This window comes from Balaenoptera physalus (genome assembly GCF_965194825.1).
Source record: "Balaenoptera physalus genome assembly, chromosome: 16".
NCBI lineage: Eukaryota > Metazoa > Chordata > Mammalia > Artiodactyla > Balaenopteridae > Balaenoptera > Balaenoptera physalus.
The window spans coordinates 53,692,534-53,706,912 of NC_138898.1; the positions used below are offsets into that span (position 1 = coordinate 53,692,534).

The 14,379-nt window shown below is 53.5% G+C and overlaps 1 protein-coding gene across 3 annotated transcripts; it reads right to left on the reverse strand.

Annotated features, from left to right (window-relative positions):
- Positions 1–244: 244 nt before the first annotated feature.
- Positions 245–10,872, reverse strand: PKMYT1 (protein kinase, membrane associated tyrosine/threonine 1). 3 transcript variants are annotated; one of them, XM_082428731.1, is made up of 9 exons: positions 10,378–10,872; positions 9,734–9,980; positions 4,185–4,679; positions 2,821–3,314; positions 2,013–2,119; positions 1,702–1,874; positions 1,459–1,616; positions 459–557; positions 245–372 (listed from the first exon to the last, which is right to left on the reverse strand). In XM_082428731.1, the coding sequence occupies exons 3-9, from the start codon at positions 4,533–4,535 to the stop codon at positions 261–263; spliced, it is 1,494 nt and encodes a 497-aa protein (XP_082284857.1). In that variant the 5' UTR covers positions 4,536–4,679; positions 9,734–9,980; positions 10,378–10,872; the 3' UTR covers positions 245–260. The 3 variants fall into 3 exon arrangements, with proteins under 3 accessions (XP_082284857.1, XP_082284858.1, XP_082284859.1); XM_082428732.1 differs by lacking the exon at positions 4,185–4,679 and having other exon boundaries at positions 10,378–10,867; XM_082428733.1 differs by lacking the exon at positions 4,185–4,679 and having other exon boundaries at positions 9,873–9,980; positions 10,378–10,866.
- Positions 10,873–14,379: the final 3,507 nt, after the last annotated feature.

Consider the following 14,379-nt stretch of genomic DNA (forward strand, 5'->3'; position numbering starts at 1 on the left):
CTCCAGTCTGCCAGCCTGGGGCTTGGGGCCTTGCAGCAGAGCTCAGCCTTGGCCCATCCCAGGGGCCTCAGACCCTGGGCCACGTCAATAAGTGCCGTGTTGCTGCGCAAGCAAGCTTGGGTACTCCCAAGATTCAAATACCTTTTATTAGACACGGCCAGGCAGAAGGGACCACTGGAGTTTCCAGAGGGACCCCAGCCTCCAGGAGGATGGAGGGAAGGGGCTAAGAGGTTAAAAGTGCCGAGCCCGGGCCCGTGGGCTCAGGTTGGGCCCAGTGAGTCCTCAAACAGGCTGAGGAGGTTCCGGGGCTCAAAGGAGGGGAAGGTGCCCTGTGGGGGCTCTGAGTCAATGTCACTTAGGTCCAGAGAATCCCTAGGGGGAGAGAAGGAAAGAGAGAAATGACTCTCAGGGTCCGAAAGCTGCCCCCTCCCACCCCCTGGGACCCTGGGCCTGCTCACCTCAGCATGTACCTGCCCCGGGGGGCAGGGGAGCCACTGCAGGGGGTGGAGGTGCTCCCGGCAGCCCTGGCCAGGATGGCCTCTGGAGAGAGCGAGGGCCTGCGGGGGGTGGGCAAGACAAGCAGGGTGTCGAGGGGCGGGGAGGAGGCCACGGCTGGGTGGGAGCAGCAACACCGATCCTGACCCTGTGCGGGCTCCGGGCTGCTGCCTGGCACAGGCAGGGGCCATTCTCGGACAACGGGCACTGGTGGACGTTGAAAGAGCACTCTGACAACTTCTAAAGTCTACCTGACCACACTCAAAGGCCACCTCTGTCCCTTTTCAGAACACATGGGCTCTGACTGAGCTGACTTTGAAATGACCTTGTGGTAACTGAAGCTCATCTGGCACTTTGTCTGCTATAAAGCGCCCCCATGGCAATGGGGTGACATTCTCGTAAGGAAGGGGTTAATGGCGTGATTCCTTCTGAGAACTGTCTGCCCTGAGCATGTGGTTTCCTTTGCAGTAGTTTCTTAATTACAGCCTCTCACTTGGCCACCAGGCACGTGGGACTAAGGAATTCCTCCCAGGGCAGGAGCTCACCAGGCTCTGGGGGTTTTGCGCCCTGAGAGGAAGGATAACGCCTTGCCCTTGGGTACTGGCAGCCTCTGGGGGGTGGGGGCTGCACCGCCTGCCTTTCCCAGCAGGTGCTGTGGCCCCTGTGCTCCTCCCCAGCATGGCAGCACCCTCACTGTGAGGTTGCCAGTTCGCCCTGCTCCATACGGCCCCTGGTCCACACACTGAGATTAGAAGAAACAACTGCATTCAAACTAGGCCAGGCCGCACCCCCACCAGCCTTGGTTTCCTTCCCGGGGTTTGATGGGGGCCAGGTTTGTGGGAGAGATGCCGGTTCACTACTAATTCCCATGGGGCTGGGGCCTGGGCCTCGGGCGTGGGGTTTGGCCACGCTGACGGCCCGTCTCCCCGCACCCCCAGCCGCCTGCCCGGAGCCCTCACCCACCCTATGCTGTCGTCATCCCAGTTGCTGGCGAGGCTGCTGTCCAGGAGGAGGCTGCAGGGCGGCGAGCCAGGCGGGGTGGCCGGCGGACCCAGGGGCTGCAGCCAGCTGGCAGGGTGTGCCAACCCGTGCCAGAGCCAGCACAGCAGGGAAAGCAGGGCCTGTGGGGACAGGGGGCCGAGGGAGGCTAGGTAGACCCTGGGCCAGGGAACAGAGCAGGGCCACCCATCACCTTCCCTGGCTTACCTGCCACAGGGCCCACCCTCGACTGAGGGCCTCGGCAGCCATGTACCACAGGACGGTCCAGGGCCGCGGCTGCCTGAGCATGGGCAGGGCCAGCAGGGCCTCGGCTGTGGCCCGCAGCTTGGGGTCAGGTTCCAGCATCATGGTGAGGACAGAACGCAGCTCAGAAGACAGGCCTGTCCCCGGGGCAGGGCCACATCAGGGGTGATGGGGCCTTGAGCCTGGCAGTCCCTTGCCACCAGCCACCCCCCCCCCCGTGAGAGCCTGCCCTCCCTGTGGCAGTCCATCCCCTCCAATCCTCTCTCCCCACTCACCAGCAGTGAACTCAGCAGGCAGGTAGCCCTGGCGCAGCTGCTGCCAGCCCTCCCCACCATGGGGCAGCTCCATGTTGCACGCCACCTCCAGGATGGTGAGACCCAGACTGGGAGGGACAGGGACAGAAGAAGGGCAGGGTTGACCTCGAGACACAGAACCCAGAGCCCCAGGCTACCCCCAAGAAGAGGGGTAGGAAAGGGATGCTATCTTCCACCATGAGCCAGGGAGGCGGGGAAGGAGGGGCTGGGGGCCCTGAGAAGGTCTCGGCAGGGCTGATGATGGGGACGACATCATGGAGCACAGACCCCGGGCCCAGTGTAGGCCACACACCACCTACCCCCCGCCCCCACAGGACTGGCACTCTGGTCGCTGTTGTTAACAGTGATGTTCTCATCATCCTGTTGATGTGACTGGATGCTACTGTCAGAAGCAGAGCAGTGGTGACCAGCATGGACCTTGGAACCCAGCGCCTGGTCCAGGCCCAGCCTCACCACCTGCTCACTGTGGATTTGGGGAAAAGTCCCTTAACCTGCTGTGCCCGATTCCCCTGTAAATGGAGTAATAATAGTCCCTCCCTTGGAGGTGTCGTGAGATGAGTGAAGAGACAAGTGAATCAGGTAAAGTGGCTCCAGAGGGTTCTCTGATTAGACAGCTTAACTCTCCAGACCCCTCTCAACTAGAGGGCGGGACCCCCATCCCCTTGGGGCAGCGTCTCCCAGCAAGTCTTCCTGACTTTGGGCTAGGATGGTGACCCTCTGCTGACCACTCCCCCGCCCACCAGGAAGAGCCTCCCATGTCGAGCCCTACCTGAACACATCTGCCGCTGTCCCATAAGAGCCTTGAAGCAGCTCGGGGGCCATGTAGCGAGGGTCTCCCTCCTGGGCCTCGCTAGCTCCGGATGCACCCAGCTCCACCAGCAGCCCAAAGTCACCCAGCTTGCAGCGGTCCCGGGGCCCCAGGAAGATATTGGCGGGCTTGACGTCAAGGTGGACCAGGCCTTGGCTGTGCAGGTGGGCCAGGGCCAGCAGGGTGTCCCGCAGGTAGCCCCAGACCTGGGCCTCGGGCAGGCTGGTGCCCCAGGCCTCACAGTGCTGCTGTAGGCTGGGCCCACACAACTCTGTCTGCAGGTATAGGATGCCGCCCTCCTCCCAGGCTTGCTCCAGCCGCACACAGCACGGGTGATGCCCCACCTTCTCATGGCCGCCGACCTCGGCCAGCTTGCGGGCCCGGTCCTTGGGGCCCCGGAAAGGCGACATGCAGCGCTTCACGGCATAGAGCCGGCCGTCTTCTTTGGAGCGCACCTGGAAGCGAGGGGGCACAACCACTCAGGAGGACAACCCAGAAGATTCTGTTAAGATTTCACATGTGCAGAAGGTATGGCACGGCAGCTACCTTAGAGTGACCCCCACGTGTGCAAGAGCAAAGCTGGACAAACCTCCACCCCAGGTGCTGGTTTGCTGGAGACCCAGCGACAGAAGAGACAGGGCAGACCTCTAAGTACAGGCCCAGGAGGATGCGTTAAGTAAAAAAGCTGCCTACAGAACAGCACGGGCAGTGTGGTCTGCCGTGCGGCATATGAGATGGGTTTGTTTCTATCTGGTCAACTCCAGAGAAGTAGAGAGAGAAGTCTGGAAGGAAGAACGCCCACCTGAGAATCACCGTGGTTTCCCCTGACCTAGGGGCCTCTGTACTTTTTAACAAAATTGTCTTCATGTAGTACTTGTGTGAGGAAAACTACCATTTTAGAGGAGATATACATGATTGGAAAATATATTTTAAGAAACAAAAGGTGGCATGGAGGTGTCGCCTGAGCGCTTGCAGCCGGAGGGAGGTGGGGTGGGCACTGCACTGGGGACGGGGGGTGGCCTGGCTCCGGAGCCTTGTGGAGCTTGCCAAGACCCCCACACGGCTGGCACCAGGCAAGAGGAGGTGGCAGGCGGGAGCCATTGCGAGGTGTGCCAGGCTCTGAGGGGGCCTCAGAGGGGCCTGCGTGGGGGGTTATGAGAAAGCGGCCAAGTCCAGCACTGAGGGGAGCCTGTCAGTCCCAAGAGGTGGGCCGTCAGGGGAAAGGAGGGGAACAGGCTTCCCAGGACACTGTCCCATCCCAGCCGGGGTGGCGAGGCGGCAGGGGGGTTACCCCAGACAGGCCTGGGGAGCTGTCACTGACTCACCTTGAAGACCTCTCCATAAGAGCCGTGGCCCAGGCGGCCGAGCCTGTGGAAATTCTGCTGGAAGAAGGACTCCGGCCGGCTCGGGTCATACCCGGGGCTCTGCAGGGGCTCGGAGGCTCGGCCTCGGAACGACACCCGCTGGGGCTGGGGCTGGTGCCAGCCTGGGGTCCGAGGAGGGAAGAGGCGGCTGATGGGGATGCTGCCCTTGGCAGGGGGCCGGGGCGGGAGGCTCCGACTGAGCCCCCGAGGCCTCTTGAGGGAGAAGCCAGGTTCTGCATGGCGGAAGTAGGCTGGAACCGGGACGGGGGTGCCACTCAGCGGTGGCGGGGTGCCCTCTTCGGGCACAGGCATGTCCAGCACAGGAGCCCCCTTGGGGCAGAGTTCAGAACAGTGTGTCACTCAAAACAGCACCTGGTCCTATGGCCCCAAAGAGGCTGCAGAAGAGAGCCGAGTCTATGCCACACACACACACTCTGCCTTAGGCACAACACGCACCTGGTGGGAAAAGGTATACAAATGTATGCATGCCTGCAGGTGGTCACCTGCACCTTGGGGGTTAGAGACACATAGACTGAAAACCACGGGGTCGTGTCCTGGAGGTTCCCACGGTCCAGCAGAGGTTAAACCAAGGCATGTTCTGGAGCCAGACCACCTGTGTGCACATCCCTGCCTTGTTTGGCCCTAAAATATCCCACCTCGGGGAATTCCCTGGCGGTCCTGTGGTTAGGACTCGGCGCTTTCACTGCCATGACCCAGGATTCAATCCCTGGTTGGGGAACTAACATCCCACAAGCAGGGTGGCATGGCCAATAAATAAATAAATAAATAAATAAATAAATAAATAAATAAATAAAACATGGCCAAAAAACTAAATAAGTAAAAATTAAAACTTAAAAATAAAAAATCCAGGGACTTCCCTGGTGGCACAGTGGTTAAGATTCCGCACTCCCAATGCAGGGGGCCCGGGTTCGATCCCTGGTCAGGGAACTAGATCCCACATGCATGCCGCAACTAAGAGTTTGCATGCCACAACTAAGGAGCCTGCTGGCCGCAACTAAGACCTGGTGCAACCAGAAAAAAAAAAAAAAAAAAAAAATCCAACCTCTTCCAAGACTGTAAGGTAGAAATATTAACACAGGTCTGCTATCCCTTATCTCCAATTCCAAAGGAAAAAAGAAAGTCTAGGGCTTCCCTGGTGGCACAGTGGTTAAAAATCCACCTGCCAATGCAAGGGACATGGGTTCGATCCCTGGTCCAGGAAGATCCCACATGCTGCGGAGCAACTAAGCCCATGTGCCACAACTACTGAGCCCCCATGCCACAACTACTGAAGCCCACGCACCTAGAGCTCGTGCTCCACAAGAGAAGCCACCTCAATGAGAAGCCCGTGCACTGCAATGAAGAGTAGCCCCCGATCGACACAACTAAAGTAAGCCCACGTGCAGCAATGAAGACCCAACGCAGCCATAAATAAATAAATAAATAAATTTATATATTAAAAAAAAAAAAGTCTGAATTTCAAATTTCTTTCTTGCTTCCTTTTTCGTAGTTGAGGTGCTAAAACTCAGTTAGTGGGGTTTCACTTCCAGCTCCAAGTAGCAGAGGCTAAATTTCAGCTGAGTGTAGCAGAGAGTCTGGGGGCTTCCTCCTTTCACCAGCCCCTACTCAGAGAAACAGGCACCACTGTCCCTGTCCCCAGCTCCAGAGCTGTGGCTCAGGAGATTCTACCCAGGGAGAGGCAGGTCATGAAACAGAGAGCTCCAAAGCTCTCCCTGCAAAAAACTGACTTGATTAGAAGCAGAGTGTGAGAAGTTCAAGCCTAAAGGACCTCTCAAAATCAGTGAAGGTTTTGGTACTAAGCAATTAGGAGGAGGCCGGTACCTCCATTAGCACTACAAGTGAACCACAGGACAACTAGTTTACCAGAGAGAACTGGGGAAAGAGACAGCTAAGAAGAGGCTTCCTGGGGTCAGAACAAACCTTAAACACTGAACTCCAAAGCTACCCCTTTAGGGACTTCCCTGGTAACGCAGTGGTTAAGAATCTGCCTGCCAATACAAGGGACATGGGTTCGAGCCCTACTCCGGGAAGATCCCACATGCACCACAACTACTGAAGCCCATGCACCTAGAGCCTGTGCTCCACGAGAGAAGCCACGGCAATTAGAAGCCCAAGCACCGCAACGAAGTGTAGCCCCCGCTCACCGCAGCTAGAGAAAGCCCACACGCAGCAACGAAGACCCAACACAGACAAAAAAAAAAAAAAAAAAAAAGCTACCCCTTTAAAGCCCAAATTTGACTGGATCAGTCTATGGAGCAGTTCCAGGGCATTGTCAAAAACAACAGAGCAATCATCCAGCAATTGGTGGGGCCTGACAGCTGGGTATGATCAGGGAAAAGACAAACAGAGCCCCCCTAAAACCACTAGTGTCCCGGAGGGACTGTGCACATACCCAAGGCTGGGCCCTCTGAGGAGCAAAGTCAAAGGCTTCACATTGCTTAGGAAAGAGACATCACTACAGTGGTCCAGCCAGTCACTAAACAAGCAAAAGCAATCCCAAGCCCCCAGGGGCAGGGTGAGGAACCAATATTCACAGTTGCTACAACATATTATCTAAAATTCAAAGAAAAATTACAAAATATGCAAAGACACAGGAGAGTGTGACCCATACACAGGAAAAAAAACATACAGCAAAAACTCCCTGTAAGAGAGACCAGATGTCAGATTTAACAGACAGACTTCACAGTAGCCACTACAAATATATACAAAGAACTAAAGGAAACCACACTTGAAGAAGTAAAGGAAACACAATGACAACATCTCATTAAACAGAGAATATCAATAATGAGATAGAAATTATAAAAGAACCAAATGCATAGTTGAAAAGTACAATGTCACTGAAATGAAAAAATTCACTGGAGGGGTTCAACAATAGATTTGAACTGGCAGAAGAAATAATCAGTGAACTTGAAGATAGTTTGATAGAAATTATGCAATCTGAAAAACAGACAAAGAAAAGGGAACCAAACCTCAGAGAAATGTTAGGACAGTGTTAAGTGAATCAACATATGCATGATGGGTACACCAGAGGAGAGAAGAGAAGGAGCTGGAAAAGTATGGATTAAAACTTCCCAAATGTGATTTTAAAAATATTAACATAGCCAAGAAGCTCAATGAACTTCAAGTAGGATAAATGCAGAGATCCACACACAGACACACCATATTAAAACTGCTGAAAACCAAAAACAAGGGGAAAATCTTGAGGGGAGCAAGAGAAAATGACTCATCACTGACAACTGCCCCCCCCCATAAGAATAACTGTTAACTTCTTAAAAGAAACAGTGGAGGCCAGAAGGAAGTGGGATGACATATTCAAGCACTAGGGGGAAAATTTGTCAACCAAGAATCCTATATCCAATGAAACTATCTTTCAAAAATAAAGGCAAAAAAGAGGTATTCCCAGATAAACAAAAACAGAAAGAATGCATTGCTAGCAGACCTGCTTTACAAGGAAAACTAAAGGAAGTTCTTCAAGCTGAAAGCATGTGATCCCAAACAGTAATTCAAATGTACATGAAAAAAAGAAAGAGCACCAGTAAAGGTAATTATGTAATATAAAAGACAGTATAAATGCATATTTTTCTCCTTTCTTCTTTTAACTGATTTAAAAAGCAACTGTATAAAACTATGTATGTAACTGTATTGTTGGGCATATAATATATAGAAATGTAATATACTTGCAAATAACAGCACAAAGATTTAAGTGTGTGGGAACAAAATTATATTGGACTAGAAAATGACACCAGATGGTAACTCAAACCCACAGGAACAAATGAAGAGAACCAGAAATGGTAAAAAAGAAGGTCGATGTAAAAAAATTATACACATACACTTGCTTTTCTTTCTTCCCCCAACTTCTTTAAGAAATTAAAGATGACCTAAATAAATGGAAAGGCATTATATGTTCATAGATCCAAAGACTTAATATAAGTAAAATGGTAATACTCTCCAAATTAATCTACAGACTCAGCACAATCACTATCAGAATCCCATGTAGCTTCTTTACAGAAATTGGCAAACTGATCCTAAAAATCATATGGAAATTCACAGGACCCAAAAGAGTCAAAACAATCAAAACAAAGTTGGAGGACTCACACTTCCCCATTTTAAAACTTACTACAAAGCGGGACTCCCCTGGTGGCACAGTGGTTAAGAATCTGCCTACCAATGCAGGGGACACGGGTTCAAGCCCTGGTCCGGGAAGATCCCACATGCTGCGAAGCAACTAAGCCCGTGCACCACAACTACTGATCCTGTGCTCTGGAGCCCGCATGCCACAACTACTGAAGCTCATGCGCCTAGAGCCCATGCTCGGCAACAAGAGAATCCACTGCAGTGAGAAGCCTGTGCACAATGAAGAGTAGCCCCCATGTCTCAACTAGAGAAAGCCCGCACACAGCAATGAAGACCCAATGCAGCCAAAAATAAATGAATAAAAATAAATTAATTAATTTTAAAAAACTTACTACAAAGCTACAGTAATCAAAACAGTGTGGTACTCACATAAGGATAGACATGAAGATCAATGGAATAGAATTGAGAGTTCAGAAATAAACCCTCACACTTATAGTCAATTGATTTTGACAAGGGTGCCAAAACAATTCAGTAGAAATAAAACAGTCTTCTCAACAAATGGTGCTGGGACAACTGGATATCCACAAGCAAACCTCATTTAGCAGAAAAATCTGACCTGGCCTATTCTTCCCTCGAAGTGTAAAATAATCATATATTTCTTGACAGAAATATTAATGTGTTTGATTATGAAATGATGTCCCAGACCCATGAATGAATGGTGTTACATATAAATGTTACACGCACCCTGTTAGCTTTCTAAAATGGGAGACATTTTGAATTCTGAAACACACCTGGCCTCAGGGGTTTGTGGACCTATAATGCTAACTTCATGGAAGCCTTAGTCTAGTGTCTGGCATGCAGATCCCTCAGTCACTGTTATATAATAAATAATATATAATAAATAATGCTCTGAGTAGTAATTGAAAGAACACACAAAATACAGTGGTCCCACGGGTGTAAGTGACTTTTGTATTGGAGCAAATAGGGCTACTGTGTTGCTATAATGTTATAATTGAAAGAATAACAAAAGGAAAAAAGGAGAGAAGTCCAGTTTTGAGAGGAGCCACAGTGTATCAAAAGATTCCATACTCAGCAGGGGGTGAGTCAGTGACTGAAACTGGAGGGAGCAGTCATCTGAAGGGTACTCTCCAGTGCCTAGGAGAGTGAGGCATGAGGGGAGGGACCCCACAGGGGCCTGCATGGGAGACTCACCCTACAGCCTGTGGGTACCCTCCCTCTGCCTCTATGCATCTCAGGAATCCCACCCCAGAGTTTCTCAAAGTGAGGGACCAGGGTGTCAGGAACCCCTAGGGTGCTGGTTAGAAGTACAGCCTCTGGGCCCAGCCATATCACATTCAGGGACATTGGGCACCTGCATCTTAAACCAATTCTCAGATCATCCCAATGTCACTTACGTTCTAGCACCACTGGCATGGACAAACAGCTTTGGGGGTGGGATGGGGAGGGAGGAGAAGCAGGGGCTCCCGGTGAATCCAGGGTGGCCCTGAGCAGAAGCCAGGCCGGGATGAGCTCTGCAGCTTTCAGGGGCCTCACCCTCTCACTGGGCAGGACACATCTGCTGACCACGGTCTATCGCACTAGACTGTGAGTTCCTCCTGGTCAGGGCCACAGCTGATTCACCTCCGTGGGCGTGGGGAAACCCTGGCGAATAGAGTTGAGCAGACCAGCTGTCACGGGGGAGGGGCTGTAGATGGAAGGTCGGTGGGGCTTTTCCTGGGGAGGGACGAGTAAAGGGGGAGCAGTCGCTGTGGAAGGGGCCTCCCAGAAGAAGAGGGATTGGGAGGCCGGGGAAGGAGGAGGGCAAGGACCGTCTAGGGGCAGGAGCCGCTAGAGGGGAAGTGGGCGGAGCCGCCCGCGGCAGGGCTGGCCCAGGGAGGGGTGGGGCTGTCGGAGAGGTGAGGAAGGAGGCGGGAGGGGGTTGGGGGTGAGGCAGATCCGGGGAAGGACTGTCAGGGGGCAAGGAGTTGCTAGCGAGGGAGGTAGAAGGGAGGAGAGGGCGATCCCGCCCGAGAACCCTCAGGGCCGGTTATGGGCTCACCTGGGGCGGGTGGGCGGGGCGCAGCTCAGTAAGGTCCCAGATTCCGGGTCGGCGGAGGGCACAGGAGCCCTCGGAGCGGTCCGGGGTCTTCGGCCCACCGCTCCCCAAGCCAGGGCGGGAGGACTCTCCGGAGAGGGAACGACCCGTGAACGCGCGCGGACACGGCTCGCGCCAAAAATTCCAAACCGGCCTCGAGGCCCCGCCCAGGAACGCCTCTTACCCCCGATGCAGCGTATCAGAGGCTCACAGCCTGCTGTGGCTCCGCCCCAACGCCACTGCGTGCGCGTCTCCGACCCCGCCCCGCCGGCTCCGCGGCCCAGCGCTCTCACTGCGTAGGCGCGAAACCTTCTCTGTGCTGGCCCCGGGCGGGGGTGGCTACGTGGTGCCACCTGGAGGCTGAGGCGCCAGGCGGGGTCTGAGCCTGCTCTTGGGTACTCCCGCCTGGTTCCCAGGACCCCGACCGACCTCCGGACGCCGACCAACCTCCAGACCCCGGTGCCGGCACCCACGGCCCTCGCTGGGCTGCCTTAGTTTTCGCATCTATAAAGGGAATGGTCACTGCGTTTCGCCCCGGAGGTGTAGCCCCAAGAGGCGGTCACTTGGGGCTGCACAGGAAGTCGCTGCCGCCTCCGGGGTCCCGGCGAGGTGGAGTGCCCTGGGCTCAGTGCTCCCTCCTCATGCCTGCCGTGCACCGATGCGGTGGGGATCTCACACACACACACACACACACACACGCACACCCATACACACACCCTCCACCTGCGGAACGCGCGGCTTCGTGAACCAGAAAATTCTGCCTCTTCCAGGAAGCCTCCCTGCCTCCAGGCCTCGGCCACCTTCGAGGCAGCCATTCCCATTCTTTGGATTTGAGACTTAAGCACAGCTCAAACCTCCCTCAGCCCCTTCCTGGCTGAACGACCTTGGGAAGGCCCTGGGCCTTTCTGAGCTTCCCACTAGTCTCCTCTCCTGTAAAAATGGAGCTGATTACGCTTCCTTCACCGAGCTGGAGATTCAAATAGGACGATCCCCTTAAAGTTCTTAGCAGGGGGGTTGCTTCTTCCTCCATCGGAGGGGACTTTTTATCTGTTTAACAGGATCAAGGGGAGTCACTCTTCCAGGCCACCCTCCCTAGAAAGCTCCCCATCTCATCAGATCTCCTTTCCCACCTTCTTTTCTTCTTCTTTTTTTAAAATAAATTTATTTATTTATGTATTTTTGGCTGCACTGGGCCTTTGTTGCTGCGCGTGAGCTTTCTCTAGTTGCAGCGAGCGGGGGCTACTCTTCCTTGCTCGGGCTTCTCACTGCCATGGCTTCTCTTGTTGCGGAGCAGCACAGGCTCTAGGTGCGTGGGCTTCAGTAGTTGTGGCACGCAGGCTCAGTAGTTGTGGCGCATGGGCTTAGTTGCTCCACAGCATGGGGGATCTTCCCGGACCAGGGCTGGAACCCGTGTTCCCTACATTGGCAGGCGGATTCTTAACCGCTGCGTCACCAGGACAGTCCCCCACCTTATTTTCATATAGCATTTATCTCTATCTGAAATTCTATCCTCTATCAGTTTATTTGTTGATCACCTGTCTCCCCAAGTCTCTGAAAGGTCATGGACTGCAGGGCTCCCAGTTCACTGTGGTGCTTATACCTTCAGGGAACACTCTCCACTGCATGGACCAGCGCTGGAGGGCCTGGAATCCTGGGTTAGGCCCAAGACCCAGAGCTTCTCTGGGGGCTGCAGCACCCCCTCCACGTGCCCTTCTTTGCATTAGCATATCTGGCAGCCACGGGCCAGCCCCTGTCACTCAGGCTGAATCCTTGTTAAAGACCCCAGGCTTGTCCCCAGGAGACCCCAGGAGCACGCAGGCCCCTCTCCAGCTGCCAGCCCCTCTGCCAGCCCCATCTCTGGGAGTCCTGGGCTCAGGTCCGAACGTCTAATTCACAATGACTTAAAAAATATTTTTTTAAAAAAATTATTTATTTATTTTAATTTTTGGCTGTGTTGGGTCTTCGTTTCTGTTTCTGTGCGAGGGCTTTCTCTAGTTGCGGCAAGCGGGGGCCACTCTTCATCGCGGTGCGCAGGCCTCTCACTATCGCGGCCTCTCTTGTTGCGGCGCACAGGCTCCAGACGCGCAGGCTCAGTAGTTGTGGCTCACGGGCCCAGTTGCTCCGCGGCATGTGGGATCTTCCCAGACCAGGGCTCGAACCCGTGTCCCCTGCATTGGCAGGCGGATTCTCAACCACTGCGCCACCAGGGAAGCCCAAAAAATAATTTTTTAGGGACTTCCCTGGTGGCGCAGTGGTTGAGAATCCGCCTGCCAATGCAGGGGACACGGGTTCGAGCCCTGGTCTGGGAAGATCCCATATGCTGCGGAGCAGCTAAGCCTGTGTGCCACAACTACTGAGCCTGTGTGCCACAACTACTGAAGCCCGCGCGCCTAGAGCCCGTGCTCTGCAACAAGAGAAGCCACCGCAATGAGAAGCCCGTGCACCGCAACGAAGAGTAGCACCCGCTCACCGCAACTAGAGAAAGCCTGTGTGCAGCAACAAAGACCCAACACAGCCAAAAACAAATAATAAATAAAATAAATAAATTTTATAAAATAATAATAATCATTTTTTAATTCACAAACCTGCCTTAATATAAAGTTAAGTACAGATAGCAGGTAAGAACATGGGCCATGGAGTCAGGGAATTTAAGGCTCCAACCCAGCTCTGCCACACAGAAGCTGTGCAATCATGGGCAAGTTGCTTTATGTCTCTGGGCCTGTTTCCACATTTGTAAAATGAGGATAATAATAGTTCCTACCTCCTTGGGGTGTATGAGCACTAAATGAGAAAGTGCATGTGAAAAAAAGACAGAGTCAAGCACACAGTAGGAACTTACTCACTGTTTAATAATAATAGTAACACTCCCTCGTGCATATAGTGTTTTGCAGTTTTTAAAGCCCCTGCCTGGACCTAAAGGAGGCCCCTGGAGGAGACTCGGACCCAGGACCTCTGCACCCACCTAGGGGGTCACAAGGTTTGAGACCAGAGCGCTTGGCAGAGGCTCGGTCCAGGAGGAAGCCCCCCAACCCCTGCCCAGGCTCTGGACTCCCCGGGTCCTGGCCACACGTCCAGGTGATAGCCAGCTTGAACCGCGCGCCCCCGTGTGACCTGTCACGGAAATAGCACCGCGGGCCCGCCGAGACCGCATTCACCACTCACCAGGGATGGGGCCACAAAATTGGAATAATGTGACTTTAGAAAGGCAAGGGACTTCCCTGGTGGCGCAGTGGTTAAGAATCCTCCTGCCAATGCTGGGGATATAGGTTCGAGCCCTGGTCCAGGAAGATCCCACGTGCTGTGGAGCAACTAAGCCCGTGCACCACAACTACTGAGCCTGCGCTCTAGAACATGCGAGCCACAACTACTGAGCCCACGTGCCACAACTACTGAAGCCCACGCTCCTAAAGCCCGTGCTCCGCAACAAGAGAAGCCACCGCAATGAGAAGCCCGCGGACCGCAACAAAGAGTAGCCCCTGCTCTCCACAACTAGAGAAAGCCCACGAGCAACAACGAAGACCCAATGCAGCCAAAAATAAATAAATAAATAAGTAAATTTATTAACAAAAAAGAAAGACAAGGAAAAGACCGCCACACGTGCAAACATGGCTACCCTAACAGGAAAAAGGCGATTGTGATGGACGCTTCTGGGGAGTTGGCTGTGTTCTATTTCTTCACCTCTGTGCTGGCTGCATAGGTGCTTTATAGGTATTTATTATATTGTACGTTTCTGTCTTGTGCACACTTTGCAATGGCATAAGTTTTGTTTGTTGGTTTTGGACACGCTGCACGGCTTGTAGGATCTTAGTTCCCCAACCAGGGATTGAACCCGGGCCCACAGGCAGTGAAAGCGCTGAGTTTTAACAACTGGACCACCAGGGAAGTCCCTGGCATAAGGTTTTTTAAAAAAATAATCTGACAGGTAGGAGAGGGAGTTAATAGAAGTCAGCTTTGCACAGTGCACGT